Source organism: Phoca vitulina, unplaced genomic scaffold, assembly GCF_004348235.1.
Source record: "Phoca vitulina isolate PV1807 unplaced genomic scaffold, GSC_HSeal_1.0 scaffold2, whole genome shotgun sequence".
NCBI lineage: Eukaryota > Metazoa > Chordata > Mammalia > Carnivora > Phocidae > Phoca > Phoca vitulina.
In genome coordinates, this window is record NW_022589705.1 from 8858830 (window position 1) to 8876445 (window position 17616).

At 43.8% G+C, this 17616-nt stretch overlaps 1 protein-coding gene across 1 annotated transcript; it reads right to left on the reverse strand.

Annotated features, from left to right (window-relative positions):
• Nucleotides 1-216: 216 nt before the first annotated feature.
• Nucleotides 217-16862, reverse strand: DDX20 (DEAD-box helicase 20). Its single transcript, XM_032421539.1, has 15 exons — nt 16776-16862; nt 16337-16489; nt 15452-15559; nt 14815-14910; nt 10690-11038; nt 10211-10305; nt 8205-8373; nt 7473-7587; nt 7210-7352; nt 6935-7073; nt 6781-6839; nt 5341-5423; nt 4901-5006; nt 4668-4769; nt 217-2376 (listed from the first exon to the last, which is right to left on the reverse strand). Exons 5-15 carry the CDS (start codon nt 10988-10990, stop codon nt 1217-1219), a joined length of 2472 nt encoding a protein of 823 aa, XP_032277430.1. The 5' UTR covers nt 10991-11038; nt 14815-14910; nt 15452-15559; nt 16337-16489; nt 16776-16862; the 3' UTR covers nt 217-1216.
• Between the last annotated feature and the right edge of the window lie 754 nt (nt 16863-17616).

Consider the following 17616-nt stretch of genomic DNA (forward strand, 5'->3'; position numbering starts at 1 on the left):
TCTGCTTCTGGACCACAGTTGACTGGAGGTAATTGAAACCGCAGAAAGCAAAATCTCGGATAAGGGGGCATTGCTGTAACTTCCAATTACATTTTTTCTAAATTGTAATTTATAGATGCACCATCTCAGAAAAATGAGATGCTCCCTACTAGGTGTCATTAAAAGCAGAAACTGGGAGAAAATTTAAATTAAAAACATTAAAAGTAAAAACTGGGGGGAAATTTCTAGAAGACGTAAGATCAGGACACACTGTGGGAAGAGTCTGAACAGAACTGAGTTCCAGCTTCCAAAAAATACTTAAAGACCTAGAACTTTCCCTTAGCCTCCCAGCAGAGTAGTGCAGTTCTTAATCTGGGTTTCATACATGGGCTTCAGAAGGTCTATGAACCTCTTGGAATTACATACACAGTTCCTGTTTACAGCATGGAAACTCTACAAATCTATAGCTTTCATCAGACCCCTAAAAGGATCCAAGAACCAACAAAGAGTAAGAGTTACTCCTTTTCTTGAGAAACAAAAATAAGACAGCCACTGATGATCCTCAGCTATTTAATGCACAGTAAAAACAGACAGCTTTTCAATCTTAAAAACAAGACATTCAAAAGATGAACAATAAACATGTCAATAAACATTTGACTAAGTTTGCATTTTTACTGGTAACAAATATTTTTACTGGAAGCAAAGAGCATGAAAGCAAGTACCTTTGGAAAAGTCTGAAGCAATATTTATTCCTTCCTGCCTAAATATAAAAGGCGAGGGGATTTTCTGATCTACCAGGCTACAGATTTCTACAAGAACACACCTCTATGGAAATACAGTCCAAGCCTTTTGTCAAGAACTCCACAGCATGAACTAACATTATTTTTTAAATCTCAACTGTTTTTATTTTTTTAAAGTAAGCAGTGGTATAAGTCTTTTTAAATGTTTCTTTTCCAAATGGCTTACAGAAAATGGCATCCTAGGACTTTTAGGTCTGTGTCCCCAAAATTTTGCTTCAAGAATCTGATCCGTGAAGTTTCTTAAAAAAAAAAAAAAAAAGATAATGTACCTGATCAGGTACGTCAAAACAATCTGAAAAATAGATGTGTCCCAGCGGGAAGCCTCGAGACTTTTCAAATTCCTCAAAAATGCCACTCTACTATATAGGCCAAGGAGGTTGGCTATCCAAAGGTTTCGCTCGTTGGTGTTTCTGGATGGGGTGAGGTACCGCCTACAATCACTGGTTGCCTCGCATCATTTCTTGGAGATAAATGGTATTCATGTGATAAGCCGCCATCCAGCTTGGATGCCTCTGAGCATTCCAATAATACGACTGAGAGGCAACAGCGTAGTACTCCTGCCATGCCCTGTAGTAAGCCCTCCAGTACTCCTCATAATCCTGATAGGCATCAGAAAAACCTGGATGTGTTTCCCTGTGGCAGTCATACCAACCATCTTCCTGAGGTTCTGCCTGTGCTCGATAGGAAGACCGCCTGGGAGGGTTTCTCCGGCTCTGCCTAGCTCTCTGGTTAGCCCCCTCTTTATGCCTGGCCTTTGTCTGGATTCCAGGTGATTCTTGATACCCTGCTGGATGAGGGGTGTCGTCTCCATTCAGAGGTTGTTCCAAAGAGATATGGCCATCCATAGGAGTGGATTCCAAGTCTTTCAGCTGAGTATCTGAAGAGCCTTCCAAGTAGGACTTATTTCCTTTGCTCTGGGAAGAAGTCCTCGAGCTGTAAGAATCACTGTCACTCTCTGAGTCTCCAGACTGACTACTACTTGCCAATATCGGCACTCTCTCCTCGGGAATTCTGTTTCTTACAAAACCATTTTGAGGATTCACAGTCTGATCCCCAGGACCTGTGTAATGCCTGATGATTTCCACAGGCTTCTCTAACCCCTCTTTAATATAGTGTTCATAATCCTCCACCAATTCTGTAAAAGTCAAAGAGTACGGCAGGTGGATTTTAAAGGAAGACAGACAAGGAATTTTGGGCAGTGACACAGGTAAAGCTTCTTTGACCTGGTGCTGACTGGTAGAGTTTTCAACAGAGATCTCAACAGGATTCTTCATTTGCTCTTCCAATTGTATGCCACAGCCCACTTCTTTTGGTGACATTGCTTTTTCTATGACTCCACAGTCTGAGTGGCTTTTCACAGGAAGCTTCTGTTTAGGATTATTTTTTGATTTGACTAATAGTGAAGATACAGAAGTATTTTTAGATGAAGCCACGTGGTTACCATGACCTTTCTGAGTTTGAAAGGTTCTCTCCATTTTTTGGATCTGCTTTTTTAAGGGCTGGGTAGGTACACTTGCTAAGCCATACGTATGCATAGCAGCTTTAACCTCCACGTCCCAATCCAAACATTCTTCCATTAGACCAGGAGGAATGGGATCTACATAAAAGGAATAGAAGAATATTAAAAGTGTGAGCTGCTCTAGATCAGCAATTTTTGAATGACTTCATAAAGCTTTCCACAGTCAAATAAGGTTAAGAAATAAAATATACTAATAATATACTAAGAAGCTTAAGGATTACATTATATTAGTATTTTAAAAGATCTAAACAATCCTTGCAGTAAAGAAATATGCCCCCAAATATGCAAGACCCATCCCATACCCACAAGCAATATCTCCCCCCCATACCTCCCACTCAAAAAGAGCTTACACTAGGAGTAAGGTCCAAGGCTGTAGCAATTCTCCCATCTCTTCCCTCCTCACTCTCCCCAACTCCTCCCCTTGATCTCACTAATGCCAACAGCAAAACAAGATATTAGAAAACGGATTGTGCTCCCCCCAAAGCTTATCAGCTGGGAAATATTACAATTGCAACTCTGCACCCAAGTAAATCTGTCCCTCTATACTCCCAAAAGGGAGAAATCACTGCCTCCAACAGTGGAGAAAAACCTCTACAGGGGAAAAAGTCAGATGACTATAAAAAAGATCTATGGTCTCAATAGCACTTGTGAGTTTTAAAAAATTTGCTGGCTCCAGCTCTCTAAATTTCCTATTCGCTCCCACCTGTACACTCTGACCTTCCCAAAGTGTGATCAATTTTCATCTTAGGCAGACAAAACATACAGAGCCCATGATTTACACAGGTCTTGTCTGTTTATTGTTGCTATTGGTGCTCATGTATATGTACCCACTACCTAATCCCTCGGATCAGGACTCTTCAGCTGGGGCTCTTGATCTCTGGCTGAAAAGACCCTCTGACTAGAACTTTGATTCCTTTGCTTCCCAACACCTATAAAACAGGCCAATTTCTCTCCCACTCCTGCCCCAGGTACTTAATCTGAGCAGCCTATAAGTTCCTAGTCCGATATAAGTCTAACACCACAAATACACTTTCTCATGATTTCAGGGCTCTGTTAACATTACATAAAGATCCAAATACGTCATTTTCCAATATCCAAAGGCAAATTTTCTTTTTATCACTAAATGCTATGATACTGAATCCTACGCAAAGTCTTAACCCTCTTATACCAATTTTCAATTTATTTTTTCCACATTATAATCATTTGACAGGTTACCAATAGACTTACACATAGAATTAACATACTGTAGTGTCTTAAAACTGACAAAGAACCTACAGACCGTTTCTAAAAACAAATATTTTCTAAATCAGAACATAAGCTTAGAGCAATTAAAGAAATTTGTGAAAAGATTAAAAAATGAGTTATTATAAAGCCAGAACTAACTCCCAGACATGTGCTTAGTCTAGCTTTATAAAAATCACTAAAGGAGTTATATATAAATAAATAAAATATTCCATGCTGTATTTATTCAATAACTACATATCCCATATTCTAGAAGATCATGTATATGTTATATAAGTATATATCTGTGTATATATATATATACACACACGTATCTACATATACACGTGTATACATACACACACAAACACTGCATACATTAACAAATGTAGCAAATAAACCACATTTCTACATGACAGTTTTTTTTAAATTTTCAAGAGATCATCAATAGTCTTGGACATGCAATTTCCCAGGTGGCACTTAAAAAAATCAGCCTGACAAATGAGTCACTAAAATCAAAAGAGAACATTGTAGCAGGGGTTCCTGGATGACTCAGTTGGAAGAGCATTCAACTCGATCTCGGGGTCATGAGTTTGAGCCCTATGTTGGTGTGGAGATTACTTAGTAAGTAGATAAGTAAACTCAAAAAAAAAAAAAAGAAAGAAAAGAAAGAAAACACTTCAAAATTTTCAAAATAGCATTCAAATTAAAGATACTACTCCTTCCTCATGGTGACGAAGGCGAATATGGCAAGAATTACCTTTAAAGCGACAAAAGTAATAAAATATATGCCCCGTTATATAAAAGAATAAAATGAAATTGCAAGGCTACAAACTAAAATATAGAGCTAATACAGTAGTAAAACATTTTTCATGTGCCAGGAATTACCTTACAATCTTCTCCCTGCTGCTTATGAGCTATAAGAACTTAGGCAAATTACTTAACTTCTCAATGCCTCAATATCCTCATTCACAAAAAGTCGATAATAATAGCACGCACTTCACAGGATTGTGGCAAGAATTAAAGGAGTTAACATACTGAACGGGACCCAACACATCCTAAGTACTCCGTGTCAACTATTATTTTTATGAGGCCTATCACCAATACGATTATTCTTCTGATGGCAAAATGAGATAGACAAAATGTACCTGGTAAAGGCAAAAGGTTGATGTTACATTTCTGGGCAATTTTCATCATCACGTTTTCTTCTTCTCCCCGACAACAGTAGGTCACTGTCAACCCCAAAGTACCTAAAGCACAGAGGGAATGTTATGTAGATCAATTTCACATACGTGTCACTCCACCTGTCATATTTGTAATTCTTCCTCCTAAAGAAAGCAGCCAAACTTTTTTCTTTTTTTTTTTTTTTTTTTTTTTTTACCAAAACGGCCAGCTCTGCCAATCCGATGCATATATGTCTCCCAATCCAATGGTACATCCAAATTTACAACCAGGTTCACCTTCTCAGCATCAATCCCACGGGAAGTCTTAAATTAAAGAAGAGAACAAGTGTTTGCGTTAACGGCTACATGGGCACCAACGCACACCCGCTTACTCTAATATAACCAAGAGCCAAGTTAAGACCAGGAGGATATTTAGGAGCAAAGGAAAAGGAAATTCATTTCTAATGACTAGTTTCAAGAATAAACACGAAAATATAAAAGACTTTGAAGAAAGCAAATTCCCCAGCACTGGAAAGACAATTCCCTTCTGGTATTCTTATCAGATACACCCATATAAAATAATAAATGAAACCTGTGCATCTGATAATAGAGCCCAAGTCAGGATGGATTAGTCACCCAAACTGAACAGGCAATTTACCAAATCTGTGGAAATGAGGACTCTGCAATGAAACTGCTTCAGTTTGGCCATAGCATCAAGACGCTGATTCTGATTCATGTTGCCTAAAAACACCCAAAAAGAAAGTCATATAAAAACAAGCTAATACATATTTATCAAGTCCACAAAAAGCAGAAATCATAACTACCAGTCTTAACACTTTAAAAATACACCAAACAAAGTTAATTCTCTCCTTACATGCAAATCTAGGTTAAGACCTAAAGTCAGAATCTTTTAAAATCTGGTTAGGGGGCGCCTGGGTGGCTCAGTCCTTAAGTGTCTGCCTTCGGCTCAGGTCATGATCCCAGGGTCCTGGGATCGACCTGGGTGGCTCAGTCCTTAAGCATCTGCCTTCAGCTCAGGTCATGATTCCAGGGTCCTGGGATCGAGCCGCGCATCAGGCTCCGTGCTCCGCGGGAGGACTGCTTCTCCCTCCCCCCCTCCCCCTGCTTGTGTTCCCTCTCTCGCTGTCAAAAAATAAATTTAAAAAATCTTAAAAAAAAAAAACATCTGGTTAGGCAGTCAACTTGAAATTCAAAAATTAATTCTAAACGGTGACTAGGTTATGCCTGCAGATATAACATTGTATCTGCAAAGTTACATATGAAGTAGAGTAATTCTTAGGAAAATAAAATTGCTATAATTAGCTGTTTATAAATTTTGTTTTGAAGTGTGATCTATGGTCAAAATATTAATAAACTCTCCCCAATATCTCATGATATATAAATATTATATATATATTATATATATATATAATATTTATATATATATAAATATATAAAGACTAGACAAGCTTAGGCTAACAGGTTAAAAACTAAGCTATCAATGAAAATTCTAAAAAGGAGCTCACTGATCAAAAATTCCTTTAAATCTTTCATTCCTATTAGGTCAGCAGCAATAATTTAGCTATGTGTCAAAAATGAATCATCTTGGGGCACCCGGCTGGCTCTGTGGGTACAGCATGCAACTCTTGATCTCAGGGTTGTGAGTTCGAGCCCTATATTGGATATAGAGATTACTTAAAAATAAAACCTTAAAAAGAAGAATCATCTTTGCCTTCCACAAGACCTTAAAGCAGTTAATTCAGTAGCAATTCTTAGCATTTTTACAATGATTATGGAAAGAAGCAAAATATTTTTCTCTGAAGATGACAAAGACAAACTTTATAAAATTATTAAGTTCTTTATGGACAATCCATTCCAATTTCCTAATTTCATATTATATACCAAGTTACTTCTTAAACAACAAGGATATCGATATATCAAATCCCAATGAAATATTCACCTGAAATCTCCTTTACTCTGGAGACTCAGTGTAACCTCACACTCAAGACAACTCACGAAGTAGTATTTCTTCCTCCTGACTTTGGACAGGCTTCAAGTCAGAACACTAAACAAAGATTAAAGTAAGAGATGAACTTACCTGAAATGCACTCAGCAGGAAAGCCTTTAGAAGAAAGGATATCTGCCAAATGTTGTGCTCTATGAAAAATAACACAGAGGGTTATAATTTTATAAATATGGCCCTACACCTTTTATTTCACAAGGTCTCCAGGTGACCTCTTAAGGTACATTACCTGCTGTGCAAATTAGAAAAGACTAAGGCTTGATTAAACGGGATTCTGCTGAATAGTTCCTGTAAATGCTGAGCCTTTTCCTCAAAAATCTTATGGGCCAAAGGGTATGAACTGACAATTTTGTAATATTGCTTCAAACCTAGAAAGAAGTCAAAAGTCTTCTGTTAAAACAAACATATTTGCTATAGCAAATACGAAAACAACAGCCAACTAGGCAAGGGAAAGCTCCAGAATGTCACAAACCAGGAATGTAAGTATCCAATACCTATACTCACCTATGAGACTCGGATCACTGGAATTTAGTCTTACAAAAGTGGGATCTCTCATGTACTTTGCCAAAGCATTAGCCAAAAATTCAGGGTAGGTAGCTGACACTGCCAACATCTGTTTACTGGCAGGCAAGGAAGAATAAATCCAGCTGCAAAACAGAAGAGAAATACATACCATGGAAACCAATCCCAGTAATTAGCACCTGGAAAGGCTAAAAATAGACACTTTAGGACACCATTTTAATAGTCAAGCACATTATTTCTCTTACTTTATTTGCTCCTGGAAGCTGCCTTCTTCTAAAAGCTTATCTGCTTCATCAAGAATAAAGAGACGTATACTGCCTGGGTTCAAGTAGTCAAGTTCTATCAGTTGTTTAATTCTGCCTAAATTCCAGAAAAAAGCATATTGAAAATATTTAAGATGCACTGAATGTGTGCAGATCGCAGTCAATGTTGTTAGCCTACTTACTCACCGTTCATACTGCTGACCTTCTTGACCCGACCCTCGTTATTATGCATTTATACACTGAACCACAAATCCGAAATTGAGTTCTGATCTTGCCTAAATCCATTATTTTTCCCTCACATTTCACCACCAATAAGTATGGATCATAACACTGTTCTCATCAAAAAAAACTTAATGCTAAGGCCCTGAATACTAAATTCTGATTTGAGTGATTCACGACTGAATGATTAATAGAGAAGCAAAGAATAATCCCAATCCATGGCTTAGAAAGGCTTCCTGAAAATCATCTCATTCCTCCTCTTCTCAGAAGCCAATTCCATACATGTGCTTAAACATCCTTATGGAGATTTCATAAGTCCTCTTGGTAATCCAGTCACGTGTCTATACCTCACTAGTCTAAGCCTCTTCATTTATAATCCTCAAAATAATTATCATAGTTATTAAAGATTCCCATATTCTTACCTTAATTATATTACTTATATGAAAAGCGTTCAGTTCCTTAAAAGCCCCAGTTATAAACAGGGTGATATCTTACCAGGAGAGCCAACAGCAATATGACACTTTTTAAGTCTGGTTCTGTCTTGTGATAATGGAGTCCCTCCAATAAAGACATGACACTCTAAGCCTTCCATTTTTATTCCAATAGCTGTAATAACAGAATGTATCTGTACAGCAATTTCTCTTGTAGGAGCCAAGATCAAAATCTAAAAAAGCATAAAATATATATACCTTTAACAAGTCAGTGGAAATGATACATGTGATTGGCACGCTCATACTACAGTGAGCTATTTTTCATTTAAACAACCATTTTAAATGATGAGTTTTTATAGACAAGGGAAGCTACTCCATTCATTCACTTATGTATTCATTCAACAAATGTTATTAAACAAGAACCTACTATATGTACTAGGCAACATGTAAGTTGCTGTAGAGTCAACAATACACAGTCCAGGGGCGCCTTGGTGGCTCAGTTGGTTAAGTGTCTGCCATGGGCTCAGGTCATGATCTCAGGATCCTGGGATCGAGTCCCACATCGGGCTCCCAGCTCAGCGGGGAATCTGCTTCTCCCTCTCCCTCTGCCTCCCCCCCACGGCTCATGCCCTGTCTCTGTCTCTCTCTCAAATAAATAAATAAAATCTTAAAAAAAAAAAAAACAATACACAGTCCTTGCTCTCATGGCACTTTCATTCTGTGTAAGAACATACACAATAAACAAACATACATAAATCATGACATACAATGAAAAGTGCTATAAAGAAAAATCAAACAGGGAAAAGAGAGAAGTGACAAGGAAGGGAAGGAGTTATTTTAAATGGCGCCATCTAGGAAGGCCGTAGGGCGTAAGGGCGTAACATCTGAGCAGAGACCTAAATGTACACCACAGAGTAGAGCTAGCTGTGTGACACCTGGGGAACTGTTTTCGAGAAGAGAACACAGCAAATGTAGAGGCCTTACAACAATAATGTTCTTAGTGTGCTTGAGGAATAGCAGGGAAGCCCACTGGACCAAATCAGGGTCAGATATCTAGGCCCATGAAAAAGGAGCCTTGAGACTCACGGTGAGAACTCTGCAATATAACAACTGGAGGACAAGGTGAAACTACATGTTCTCAGCTATGAGAAGAAAAAAACTCCTTAAAAAAAAAAAAAAAGCTAGAGGAAAATATGCCAAAACAGTTAACAGCAGTTTCTTTCTGGGTAGGTAAAATTATGTGCTGTTTCCTGGTACTTGCTTACTTTTCTGAATTTTCCAATTTTTCAAAAATGAATATGTATTACTTTGAGAACATAAAGATCTGAAGTTTAAAAATTCAAATTTGGTTTATGGAACTTATTCAGCGTTTTGGCATTTCACCTACTGCCAAATTGTCAGAAGCCAAAATCTCGACTACATCTCAAATTCACAAGTAGACTAGCTTAAGTCTTTGGGAAGCAGAAGGATTTCCTATGTGCATAACCCAGAATTTGGTGGTTATAAGACTCAAAAAGCTTTGAATATGGATGTACTGGCATACTGTTTATACATAACATGGGCTCAGCCAAACTTTGTTGAAGAAACGATCCCCAAACCTAAATCGCTTATTAATTTGGGTAAGGCCATCTTTAGACCTACTCCAAGAGAACCTAGAAGATGGGAGATCAATAGAACACACTCACAGAGCCAGCAATAGCCAGAGCACCACGTTATCATCAATCAGGCCAAATACTAAATCCTACCACATTCGGGTCAGCAAGTAAAAGAGTAAAGAAAACCTATCTGTATTTTCAGGTAATGAAAAAATTGACACACATGGCAGACTTAATCTATTTAAGATGCAGTAACAGAAATTTCCAAACCTCTAACACTAATGAGGGATCCTTGGTTACCACCCACACCACAGCCACGCAACGGCTTTAATGTCTACTTTGTTTCTATACTTTTCATATGGCTTAACTGAATCATCATCAAATTCATCTCTTCTCTCTCAGAAGCTACTGGTGTTGCATCCAACCTGTGATAAAATCCACATACCCTCCTTTGGGTCCTCTGAGCTACACTCACCTGGGTGCTTAGGTTTTCAAGAACAAGAGAGTCCAAAGCAATGGTAGAGAACACACAGGTTTTCCCAGTGCCAGATTTGGCTTGAACAATTAAATCTGAGGAGAAAAAGATATATGCATCACTAGCCAGTACTGACTAAAGAAGCTTAAATACCAACATGAAATCACAGAACCAGAAGGTTCTCCAGAGATCACCGAATTGGCACATTCGTTTGTAGTTAACTCAAAAAAGCATGAGGCCACATCCGGAGACATGCCTCTTCCCTGAACCTCTACTTCATCTCCTCGAATTGAGAGCCACCTGTCACTGTGCGAAGGGCCGTAACCATCTTCCAACTGAACACCGCGTCTCTGTTTTACAAGAAAGGAAACTGAGGCTCGAAGGCGCACAGCGCCCGGCCGCAGGCCGAGGCCGGCACCGGCGGCCGCCCTGGGGCTCCTCCCGGACCCTCCCGGCCCGAGCGCGGCCCCCGCCCTCACCGAGCCCGCAGCGCCCCAGCGGGATGGCCTTGAGCTGCACCGGCGAGGGCCGCTCGAAGCCGGCCGCCCGCAGCCCCTCCAGCACGGGCCGCGACAGCAGCAGTGACTCGAAGTCGGCCGGCTCCGCCAGCAGCACGTCCCCCGTGCGGGTCCGCGGCCCGCTGACGTCGTGAGCCGTCCGCAGGCTCCGCACCGGCCCGGGGACTGGCTCCGAGGCCGCGACCTGTGCGGCCACACGCTCCGCCGGCATAGCGGCCTCCACCGTCGCTAAGGCCGCGGGGGCTTCAAACGCCGCCGCCATCGTCGTCGCGCCGCCCGATCTCGCGGTACTTGAGGCGAGGGAAGGAGCCTAGGAGCGAGAAGAGGAACAACTTTATTGGCAGTCCTCCCGGAAAGACACTGACACGCTTGGCTTGGGAGAGGCGCGAAGGGACGGAAGTCGGAGGCTTAGGAAGTCTCGGAAACAGCGATAACGACAAAAAATGTGGCCCGAGGAAGGCGGGAAGAGGGAGGAGAGGAAGGTGGAGGCTACCGGCATGCGGTCGCGGGCAGCCTGCAGAGGGCGCCGCGCGCTCACGGTGGGGGCGCCGCCCCGCCTCCCGGGCCTCCGTGGGCGGTCCGGCCAGCCCCGCGCCCCGCCCCGCCACGCTCACAACGCGGGCTTTGTGATGCGCGCGGGGCGTCACACTCCCCGCCTCCGGGCCGCGGGCGGCGGGCGCCTCCGGCCGGGCCTGTCCCCGCCCGCCCGGAGCTCCGAGCACGGCCGGACAGGACTTCCCCGTAGTGCGGTCCGTGTCCGTCTCGCTACCGCTTCACTCCTCTCTGTCCCCAGCCCCAGCGCTGTAGCTGGCGCACTGAGCGCCCATGCGGTCCACTGAATTGCAGCCAGGCCCCGACTGACACCTCCCAAAGCCCTAGCTCGTCCTCACACCTCCTGAACTTAGATTTGTACATCCATCTGCCTTCTCAGCAACGCCACTCAGAAGTCTGATAGACATCCCAAATCTGCTGCTGTCCCTGGCGCTATGCACCACCATCTCACGGGTGACAGCTGACAGTCTTTCCCACTTTCCCTTCCTTTAAGGTCTCTGCTCAAATATCGCCTTTCCAAAGAGGTCGTTCCTGACCTATTATTTTTTAATAAGTTTTTTTTTATTTAAATTGAATTAGCCAATATATGGTACATCATTAGTTTCAGATACAGAGTTAGGTAATTCATCAGTTGCTCATCACGTCATCTGCCCTCCTTAATGCCCATCACCCAGTTACCTCAATCCCTACCAACCTTCCCTCCAGCAACCCTCAGTTTTGTTTTGTTTTTTAAAGATTTCATCTATTTGACAGAGAGAGACACAGCGAGAGAGGGAACACAAGCAGGCGGAGAGGGAGAAGCAGGACCCCTGCCAAGCAGGGAGTCCGATGTGGGGCTCGATCCCAGGACCCTGGGACCACGACCCCAGCCGAAGGCAGACGCCTAACGACTGAGCCACCCAGGTGCCCCAGCAGCAACCCTCAGTTTGTTTCCTATAGTTAAGAATCTCTCATGGTTTGTCTCCCTCTCTGATTGCTTCCCATTTAGTTTTCCATCCCTTCCCATACGATCCTCAGCGCTATTTCTTATATTCCACACATGAGTGAAACCATATAATTTCTCTGATTGACTTATTTCGCTCAGCATAATACCCTCCAGTTCCAACCATGTCGATGTATTTTAATTCCAGTAGCGTTAACTGTGTTATATTAGCTTCAGGTGTAAGATACAGCGATTCAACCATTCTATACATTACTCAGTGCTCATCATGAGAAGCTTACTCTTTAACCCCCATCACCTATTTCACCCCGACCTATTATTATCATCTAACCTAGTTCCCCCATCCCCTGAGCTCCCCCACCTTTCCCACCACTCTGTTCCCTTGTTCTGCTTTATTTTTCTTCATGGTACTTACCACTATCTGAGATTGTGTTTATTGTCTGTCTCCCCCACTCTGTGAGGACAGGGACCTGTCTAGTTCTCTCCTGTATTCCTAATGGGAAAAAACCAGATCTGAAACATAGTAAGTGCTTAATATTGAATAAACAAGCTCCTATGACCAAGTCTTAGTCATAATTCCAAATTTAAATATTTCTGGAACCTAATCTTATTCACAATTTAAAACCTAAAGATATTCTACGTCCAACTCCCAAGTTTTTCTTTTGTCCTTATATCATCATTCTGATCATTATCTCTCCCCCTATTTTCACACATGTGCACGTACCCAGATTCCAAATGATGGGGGGGGGGCGCTTTGGCAAGGTAATCCCATTGGAAAGAGGTCCCAAAGATGTATTTTGCTTAGAAATTTAGAAAACATTGAGAAAATGTCAACTGCCCATGTGAAAGAGGGGGGCCTGTTGGGATTGGGCACTGAATTTTCCAGGCTTCCCCATAGTACCCCCACCTCGCACCCACCCAACCCCCACATCCCACACCTGAGAATTATTCTAGACCCCACCATCTACCATCCCTCTCCTTTTCTAACAATTACCTAAGGGCAGGTAATTTGACCTCTACATATTTTATTCATTCCTCTATCCAGTCCCCCTGGCATGTATCCTATTTTAAGCCCCTTTATCATCCTAGCTGTTGAAACAACATCCAGAATGGTCCCCCTGCCGAGTTTCTTCTCTCTCCCAGCCACTCAACCCACAGGTGCCGGAGTAATCCTTCTTAAGTGCGTATCCTAGGTTGTTTGGGTCCAGCTTCAGGTCCTGTTCCTTTTAACAGCCTTTTTTATTTCCCACACCAGACCCCCACTTCACCCTATATTAACTCCAGTCTCACTCTCACCGTGTTCTATTTACTTGTTTGCGTGTCCGTCCCTCACTCTGAGCTTCTCAAGGATGGGATTTTATCATTCTGTGCTCTCCAGCCCAGCACAGGCCCTTGGTGGGCCTAACAAACATTGAATCTTGCTCAAAAGTCTTTGCTGGGTCTCCATGCACATAGCAGTAGTTCTGTAGAATTCACACCAGTCACTGATGAAGCAGCCAGCTCTCATCCCAAAAGAAACAAAAGGTCTACTCTTCCAGAAAAGAACATTTCCAGTTTTATAGGCATTCTGTGATTGTGTCTGTTGTTTATGATGTCTCACGGACACAAATATTGCAGTAATGTTACTAGGGATAAATTATATTGCTCCAGCTAAAAACACAAATCAATAAAATGTTTTCCTCAGTAGCGAAAAATGTTAATAATGTTGTTGGCTGTAACTTTTAGTGCCATAAAGATAAAACCCAAAGGTAAGAGACCATTTAATAACTGGGTAAGTTGTGAGGGTAACATACACTCTTGTGTGCCTCCCGGCCTCCCCCAGGGTAAAATCACACTGGGACCCCAGCCTTTTCTTATGGCGTTCTGTCTACCTTGGAAAGCCTTTCCTCACCTTCTGTACCTGGGAGCTAGAGAAGGGAAGGATTCCTATGCACTGAAAAGCAAGTAAAACATAGACTCAGGATGGATGCTGAGGATTAATGGTCCCATACGATCATTTCCAAGTGGAGGTTTGTGTACCGGAGGAGAGAAAAGCAGTGGAAATAAAAACATGGACATAAGGTGGCCCACCCTGAGTGTGAGGATCCATGGGGAAAATGTGGAAAAGAAAAGCACTACCATTTTTACAGCAACTTCTTCTCATTTAACCCTCAAAGCAACAAAGGGTAGGCAATACTAGTTGCATTTAACCCGCAAACATTTCTTTATTCTTTCTTTTGACAGTCATCTTCTGAACACCTAATATGAATCAGCCCCGTGAGGGAGATACAGAAATGGGACAAAATAAACAGAACCTTGCCCTCAAGGAGAAACATACACGCAAACAGGTGGCCCCGATCAAGGAGGAAATATGCAAGTGGCACGAGGTGGTGTAAAATCATATGCAATCCTGACATTTTTCCAGGGCCTTAGTTCAAGTGTGGCTGTCATGTGGGAGAGAGTGAGAACTTCTGAGAAATTAAGGAAAATGGCTTTTGGTATTCAGAGAGCAATAGCTTTCTTCCCTATACCCTCCTCATCTCCACCCCAAATCAAAGTGCCTCAAAGCGTGCATCGAACTATCGGGAAAACTCCATGCACGGATCATTCCTTACCTAATCCCTGAGTTTAGTACTTCTGCCAAAACGGCAGCACCAGGAGGCAAAGCTCAAGTCCCGCGAAGCACTGGGGGCTCATTTTCTGAGCCGATCCTGAAGGATAGATAAGGAGTTCATCAGGCAGTGGGGGTGGAAGGAGAGCTCACCAAGCAGACAAGTCAGAGAGATATTCTGGGCAAAGGGAACAGTTTGTGCAAAGGCGTGGAAGCCTGAGAAACCATAATAGTTTAGGGAAGCCACGAGCTTTAGTGTGAACGGAGGCAAGTATGGCAGCAGGTACCAGGAAATGAGCCTGCAGAGATATATCGGTCCCACGTTATGGAGGACCTTGTCTGCTACCATAAGGGCGATCAAATGAGTGTGCTGTGCTCTCCCAATGCGGCAGCGCAGCCGGGGGGGGGGGGGGCGTCTGTTATGTAACAAGAGAAATACAGTTGGAAATGTGGATGGGGCTCGATTCATGGCAAAGCTGAGGGGTTTGGGTTTTAACTTGCAGACCGTGGAGCATCGTCTAAATTTGGGATCTAATTGGAGGCAGGTAACTGCAGGCCCACATCACACACTGTTTCTCACACCCGATGGCTCTTGGGTGTTTTAGGTGTTGGCACAGTGCTTTCCGAGTATCAGGGCTTACCTGCGAGCGGCTTATCCAGCAAACTGACTCAGCATGCGTTTCCTCGCTCTCTCTCCCAGACAAGGGGGACCTTTCCTCCTGCGTTCTTCCATTCGTCTGCTCAGTGAACTACTGCCATCAATAAACTTCAGTTATATGAAGTTTATCAAGTCACGATATCTGGCCATCTGGACGGAATTTATTGTTTCGTGATCTGCTCAATCCTATGTGATTACCTCCCAGCATGGAGAATAACTATTTTTACATGTGCCCCTGGCCTAGGGGGTGACCCTATGTTCAATACCTTTTCAGACGGGAATTAGGAGGTGGGGAAGCAACCAAAGCCCAACCCCTGAGCCCTGTGTAGCCACCTACCACCCTGGGCATTTCCCTGGCAGGCTTTCGGGAAAGAACCCCAGGTCTTTCTCCCTCTCTCCAGACCCGGCTCCCCTCTGCCCAAGGCCCACGTTGATTAATTGCCCCTTTTACTACCACGGCCTCAGTCTTTAGGGAGGAGGGCGTCACGTTTGCTCTTCTCCTTCTGAGAACGGGGCCCCATTCATTCTTGTCCAGGCAGCATAATAAATAACCTGCTCCTGTTGGCAGGGAGTTTATTAGAGACTGATGGGACATTTAACAATAACTGGGGGCCTGTGATTTATTAGGTAGGGAGGTTCATGGCGTCTCCAAAGACTGGGAATGTGGAATTTAATTGATAAAGCGGCTGTCAGCAGCAATGAGATGCACTCAGTAGAATATGCATTTGAGGGATTCTCTTTGGAGCTGTCAGGAAGGGCTTCAGCTAATCATATTCAGCTCCTGCCGATGGTGGTGTCTGCTGGATATGTGCGTGAGAGACAAATGGCAGGGAGGGGGACTCTGAAAGGGGCCCGGGGAGGGAGGCACCTGTCAGTTGCCCAGCCCGATGGAAGAATGTGACACAAATGAGCAAACGGAAACAAGATTCCCATCACCCTCAGTGAGGACTCCCCTTCCAGAGGCCTTAGTCTCTCTCCTGCAAGCTGCTCAGGAGAGCAAGAGGTGCTGAGCACCCACTTCCTGGAAAAGAGGGGAAAGGAAAGAGTCAAGCGGCAAGAAGAGCGATTTGTTCTGGAACTCTAAACTCCCTGCACCCTGAGGATTCTGCGCCAGAGACCTGTCCCTTGCTTTCCAGCCACTGACCCTCAGATACACAACGTGCGCTGCCACGCCCCGCAGTTACCCTGCTGTCCCCACACCAGTTTCCACGCGCGTCCCTCCAACCCCTGGTTCGGCTGGCAGCGCCCCCTGTCACTGCTGCTTTCATGCCAAGAGCAGAGCCTCAGAAACTCGGGCGGAGACTCACCTTTTGTTGTTGTTGTCTCCCAGCTCTGGAGCCCCCGGATCCAGGCTGAGACCCTGGGAGTAAATGCCTGTGGTCTGTGCAGAGCAGGCAGCTACCTCCCCCGCCTTGGCGCACCCTCCACCCTGTTTCCTGACAATAAGCACAGATGATGGCACAGCTCTGTCCTCAGGCAGTCTTGGGCTTCCCCGAGGCAGCTCTGCTCGAATTCTCTTAGCCCCCCCATCCCTGGGGCTGTCGCTCAGCCTTAAACAAGGCCTGGAAGGCCCGAGAGGGGCTTTCTCAGGTCAGGCTGCTTCCCTCCTTTGATCCTCCTGCATCTATTCTTAGGCCCCAGGAGACTGGTCTGCCTCCTTGCTCCCTTCAGGGAGAGAAAGGGAGGGGAAGGAAAGCGCCAGGGAAGAAGTAATTGTCACTGTCTAATCTGAGCCTCGGTGGTGACACTGAGGGACCTCGGAGCAGAAGGGATACAGCAACTGGTTTGATTAAATCCAACCTCTCCCGCAACCTTGTTAAATTAAACTGACAGGCTGAGAGCAGACGCGGGAGGGCAGAGGGATCATCGCCTCAGGCGGGGGTGGAGGAGGCCCGGGGCCCAGGTTGGTAAGAAGATCAGATGGTAGCGAAGCAGCGGCCTGCCCTTTCGTTTATTTGCTGACTACAGATAGGAGATGAGATTTATGGACGTGCGATGCTTAAGTACCTGTCTGAGCGCAGGCTGGTGAGGCTGACGCAGAGGCAGACGCCTGCCTCCCTGTAGGCTTTGCAACCTCCCTCGGCAGCCGGGCCTCACATTTGGAACTGTGCTCGTGACATTTCAAAGGGCTTCTACACATCTAACCTT